Source organism: Neolamprologus brichardi, chromosome 19, assembly GCF_056152115.1.
Source record: "Neolamprologus brichardi isolate AB-2024 chromosome 19, ASM5615211v1, whole genome shotgun sequence".
Lineage (NCBI taxonomy): Eukaryota > Metazoa > Chordata > Actinopteri > Cichliformes > Cichlidae > Neolamprologus > Neolamprologus brichardi.
Genome location: NC_142122.1, coordinates 8,979,090 through 8,985,089, shown reverse-complemented (window position 1 = coordinate 8,985,089; position 6,000 = coordinate 8,979,090). Strand labels below are relative to the sequence as shown.

The window sequence follows — 6,000 nt, the reverse complement described above, 5'->3', positions numbered from 1 at the left end:
ATAGATGTGCAGAGCGGGGGGGTCGGTGCAAAGCTGCAGGTGCACACAGCGAGCCGGAGGTTGTGGTAAAGTGAAGGTTGCACCTCCGCCGTTTCTCAGCACGGAGAGCGAGCTGCAGGCTGCTCTGCGACCACATCCTCTCCTCTGCTGTTGCACTCTCCTCTGCAGGGTTTCATGCCCTGGTTTATCTTTCTCACCCACAGCAGCTTTGACCTTCTTCAGTACACAGATGAAATGCTGATTTCCTGTTATGGGTTAGACTCGTGTTCTTATTTTGCTACAGAGAGTGTTTGAACTAAAGAAAGATATTCTTTGTTTAAGAAAAGAATGCATGTTGTCACACACTGTTTGTGTTTGTGGAAAAGGTGACTCAAAAAGTGAATTGATTTCCATGAAAAGTAAAGAAAATTACTGGATGAAATTTAAATTTACTAGTAGATTTTACCAGACACTTTTTAGTCATCGGTTTTCTGAATGGAAAATCCTGTTATGAGTAAAATTAACCATCTTAAGAAGTTCTCCTGAGGTGAGATGTTTCAAGATTATGGGGGAGAAAATAGACGACTTCTCAGAAAACAGGCTAGTTGATGAAAAATACATTTTACAGTATCTCTGGAAAAACCTGACATGTAAAACCAGAGAAAGGCGATGATATTCTTCACAAGTTTGAGCAAATGACACTTTATATTCAACCTGTCTCATCCTATCTTTTTCAAATTAAGTAATAGTGTTTGATATTATGATATGAAGACTGATTCACAGCTTTAAAAAGTTTTTCCAGGGCAAACTACACAAGAACAACACAGCTTTAAAATAATCTAAGATACTTTTATTAAGAAGAAAATCAAGTTACACACAGAAAATCCCTTTGTGTCTAAAGAAATTGACATCAGTCTATTTGAAAAGCAGTTATTAATTATATAAAGACAAATAAGCACATAAAAATCCACAGCAGAACTTGAACAGGCGATTAACAGTGTGTACTTTAACAATAGACTATGTTTGCGAACAATATTTACAGAGAGCAAGGTAACTCGTGTCCCAGAGTTATTTTTTGAGGCTTCAGCTCAGCTCTCAGTACTTCTGCTTTCCACCAAAACGCTGCAAAACATAGAAAGAACGCAGAAAGTAATAAGTCATTTGTGTTACTGTTATTATTATAGAGAGAGACAATTTGTATTTTAAGAACAGTTCATCAGAAGTGGTAAGATTTGGACAAACCTGAAGCTTCCACACCAAAATTCCAACGAAAGCTCCATAGGCACAGCTCTTGACAGTAAGCACGCTGTAGACGACCTTGAAATTTTGTGTAGTTGTCAAATACTTCTCTGTAAATAATAAGAAATATTTAGTGATACAACACAGCTTCTGTATTTCCAAGTGATGACAATCATGCTAGAACTGATTCACTGAAGGAATAAGCTATAATATTTACCTCTTGACATAGACTTTGTCTCAGCTGTTTGAAAAAAAGAAGAAATTATTAGTTCACAACAGATTTGCTATATAATATGTGCATATAAGAGCAAGACGATTAAGTTCCACAAGAATTTACCCGTAACTCCGGAAATAAATGCTGGATAATCTGTATATACAGTGCCACTGAAGAAATTGACAACGCATTTAAAGGTATTGTCAGGATTTTCCCATTGCTTGGCATAGACTCTCAGCCTGCTGGTGATTTTGTACACGGTCTTGTTGTTGTGATCTTTTCCTTCACGCGCAGCTTCATCTGTCGCCACACCATCAGTGACCTTTTTTTCATTCATTTGCCAATACACTTTGACGTGGTCAGGGTAGAAACCAGAGGCCACACAGACGAGGGTCTTCTTCCTTTTTTTGTCTTTGCTGTTTCTGCACTCATGTTTTGAAGGTCCCAGTATTTTTACTTCTTGTGGTGGAGTGCTTTCCCTGTTTTCTTCTGCAAGGACAAACGACAAAGAAGAATCACATTAACACACATGACTAAAACTGCCTTTAGATCCACAACAAATGTTAGGGCACCCAAGTCTCATGCACATGCCAGGCAAACATTACAATTAACGCACAAAAACATCCAGGAGAACTTTTTTTCACACATATTAACACAAAGGATGAATTCAGATTACAAAACTCACATTTTCTTTATTACTAAATTATTGTGGTGATCTTACCCAGAACTGTTAGCTTGGTTCCCTCTCCAAAATAAGGAGGATAAGTGCCAGAGCACAATGCCAAGTCACAGTCACAAAAACTCACAAGACTTAGAACACTTGGATTCACCTCAAGCATTTGTTAGTTCACATACAAAGCGATTACTCTGCTATGTGCAATTTAAATCACTTTTTGATAAAACAAACTGCACTTTTCTGCCAGCTGTTCCATAACACAAATCTTCCAGACTTGAAGCCATTTTTTTCAAATATCACAGTTTTCTGACACATTCTGAGACGTTTACTCATCAAAATGCAATTTAAAGGTTTACAGCATGGATGACGACATCTTTACAACTCTAAAAACAAGTATTTATGCACTATTTTGTCACTTTCTTACCCAGTACTGTGAGTTTGGTGCCACTGCCAAAGTAAGCAGGGTCGTAGTTGTTCACACTGATAAACTGCTGTAGAAAAAACTGCTCTAGAAAGCTGCTGTCTGTCTTTGTTCTCTTTTTTCAGTGTTAAACAACTTTTACACCCAAACATATAGAAAAGACCTGAGGAAAATCATCTGCTTGTAGCATTATTAAGCAGATTTTAACCATGTAAGAGAATTAATTTTTGAAATGCACAAATCTAAAATAACAGACATTAAAACCAACTAATTTACAGAATGATCCCAATGAATGTTTCATCAGAAATGATTACTTTAATGTTAATCCATCTTTGCACTCTTACCTAAAACCGTGAGTTTAGTTCCAGCTCCAAAATAAGCTTCTGACTGGAAACTCACAGTATTTCACAGAGCTGATAAGAACTGAGTGTGAGAACAATATTCTGGGCGCAGAGCCAAACGTTTTATAGGCACAGTACTTTTACTGGAGAACACAGATAACACTTTTTTCTCCTGGCACAAGAAAACGTCAACATAAATTACTTTTAAACTTCAACATTTGCCCACTTTTTTCACTACCATAACATAGATATATATAAAGAAATTAAACATATACTAAATGTTGTCATTCAACCAACATATAAACACCATGAGAGTAAAGCCCAGCTGAGTTTTGTTGTAAGTTTTCTTACCTAAAACAGTGAGTTTAGTTCCAGCTCCAAAGTAAGCCTCATTGTAGGAACACAGAGACTTTGTACTGTGACAAAAACCCTTCCTAGTGCCTCTCTTTAGCTTTGCCACATTGAAATTATTCCAACTGTCACTTTTTTACATGTAAAGACTTTGACTTTAGCTACAAGTTTTTGGTGTGATTTTAAAGTTTTAGAGGCAGCTTAACAAAATCAGTCCTCAACATTATTTAGTGAACTTTAAAATGTGTTCTTACCTAAAACAGTTAATTTTGTTCCTCCACCAAAGTGAGCCTCTGAAGCACCAGAGTCACAGTGCACCTGATCAGTGCTCAAAACAGCTCAACACATGCTGCTTCTGCTTTGTTTCTTAATTCTTTGCTTGCTTCTAATAAACTAAATGTTACTTTTCTTTAAATTAAAAATCCCACATATGCTGCACTGCTCTTTTAAGTTTTTACAAGTTTAATATAATGCTAAATGTTTGTGTTTGTTTTTTCAGGCAACACTTATTCTTTAATTGGTTTTAATTTGAAACATTTATGAGAATAAATTTTGATTCGTCACTTACCAAGAACAGTTAGTTTTGTACCCTGCCCGAAATAAGCTTCATTCTGACACAGCATTTAAACCTCAGAGCAAAAAGCCCTGAGCTGAGACTACAGAGACCTCAAATACAGTTTGTTTAATAATGACTCCAGTTGGGAATTTTTAACATCTATTTGGATTAATGTCGCCAAGACCTTACTGCAAATATACATATACTCATGTATAGTTTTTGTTTCTTACCTAAAACGGTTAATTTTGTTCCTCCACCAAAGTAAGCCACTGAACCAGCACCAGAGTCACAGTGAAGTTAATTAGTGCTCAAAACAGCCCAACATGCTGTTTCTACTTTGCATCTTCATTTTTTGGTCTCTTCATAAAAAATAGTTTCCTTTTACTTTTTTTTTCTTTTAAATTAAAAACTCTAAATGTGCTTGGCTGGTGGAGTTTTTGTTGTTGTTGTTTTTACAAGTTTAAATGCCAAACACCTTACTGAAACACTTTTTTCAGCTTTCACTAGTTTAACTATGTTTATGAAAAGACATTTAGATTTTTCACTTACCAAGAACAGTCAGTTTTGTTCCCTGGCCGAAATAAGCTTCATAATTGGCACAGTGTTTAAGCTTCTGAACAAAAAGCACTGAGCTCAGACTATAACGAGTCCAAGTACAGTAAGTTTGTTACCAAGCTGCTCATGTAAGAAAGTTTTTTATATTAGTTATTCCTCTGGCCCAAATCTTATTACAAACTTTATGTATAATTTTTCTTTCTTACCTAAAACAGTTAATTTTGTTCCTCCACCGAAGAAAGCTTCATAACCACCAGAGGCACAGTGAACTTAATCTGTGCTCAAAACATCACGATGCTTCTTTCACTTTGCTTCTTTAAGCATTTAAGCTACTATTAAGAAAAGAAATCTGAAGCAACAGCTGCCGTTTAACATGTTTTAATTATTTCTGTGTTGAATTCATGTGAGAGAAAAGTTTTACTTACCAAGAACAGTCAGTTTTGTTCCCTGACCGAAATAAGCTTCTCTATTGACACAGCGCTCAGGCTTAATGTCAAAAAGCACTCTAAACATCTGAGCTCCTTACATTTCTTTTTGCAGCTTCACCCTTGAACATCTTCATGCATTTATTTGATTATTTCCATGCTTTACTTACCTAATACAGTCAGTTTGGTTCCTTTTCCAAAGTAAGCTTCGGTGTTTGTCACAGTGCAAAATACTCAGCATGAAACTCTTTTTCTACCACACTTCTGTTTGGGAATAATCTTTGCTCATACTTCTGCCAGCGCTTTTACTAATCCTTTAAACAAACCGATTTTCATCCAACACAGTAGAAAAAGTGAAATATTTACCTAAAACTGTCAGTTTGGTTCCTTTTCCAAAGTAAGCAGGACTGCCCATGGTCACAGTGCAAAATACTCAGCATGAAACCCTTTTTGTTCCAGAATAACCTTTGACAAACGTCTTTGATAATACCCCTGACAACACTAAGTCTCTAATCAAAATTGCATTTATCAAAACACAGAAATAAAGTGAAATATTTACCTAAAACTGTCAGTTTGGTTCCTTGGCCGAAGTAAGCTTCGTTAGCATTGTCACAGTGCAAAAATACTCAGCATGAAACTCTTTTCACACTAGAATTATCTCTGAGGGTTGTATTTACTCTAATCCTGTCAATACTAAGCCTCTGATGAAAGGTACATTTTTCAGAACAGAGTAGTGAAGTGAAATATTTACCTAATACAGTCAGTTTTGTGCCTTTTCCAAAGTAAGCTTCGCTGCCCTGACACAATGCAAAAACACTCAGCAAGAAACTGTTTTTGCACCAGAATTATCTCTGCGGATTGTCTTTACTAATAATCCTGTCAGTACTAAGCTTCTGAATAAAGGTACATTCATCAGAACACACACAGAAATAAAGTGAAATATTTACCTAAAACTGTCAGTTTGGTTCCTTTGCCAAAGTAAGCAGGTTGGCCGGTGGTCACAGTGCAAAATAGTAAGCATGAAACTGTTTTTGTATCAGAATAATCTTTGACAATAGTCTTTACTAATACTCCCGTCAATGCTAAGGCTCAAAACAACATTACAATTCACAAAACGCTTCAGTAAAGTGAAATATTTACCTAAAACTGTCAGTTTGGTTCCTTGGCCAAAGTAAGCAGGTTGTGTGTTGGTCACAGTGCAAAATACTCAGCATGAAACTCTTTTTTTCACCAGAATAACCTT

At 36.1% G+C, this 6,000-nt stretch overlaps 1 gene segment (V, D, J or C); it reads right to left on the bottom strand.

Annotated features, from left to right (window-relative positions):
• Window positions 1–1,074: 1,074 nt before the first annotated feature.
• LOC102795878 (T-cell receptor beta-1 chain C region-like) overlaps window positions 1,075–6,000 on the bottom strand; it is a 75,827-nt gene continuing 70,901 nt past the window's right edge. The window contains 5 exon segments of the C gene segment in view: window positions 1,075–1,101; window positions 1,222–1,328; window positions 1,436–1,502; window positions 1,563–1,921; window positions 4,758–4,798. Of these exon segments, the coding sequence occupies window positions 1,075–1,101; window positions 1,222–1,328; window positions 1,436–1,502; window positions 1,563–1,921; window positions 4,758–4,798 (601 nt within the window).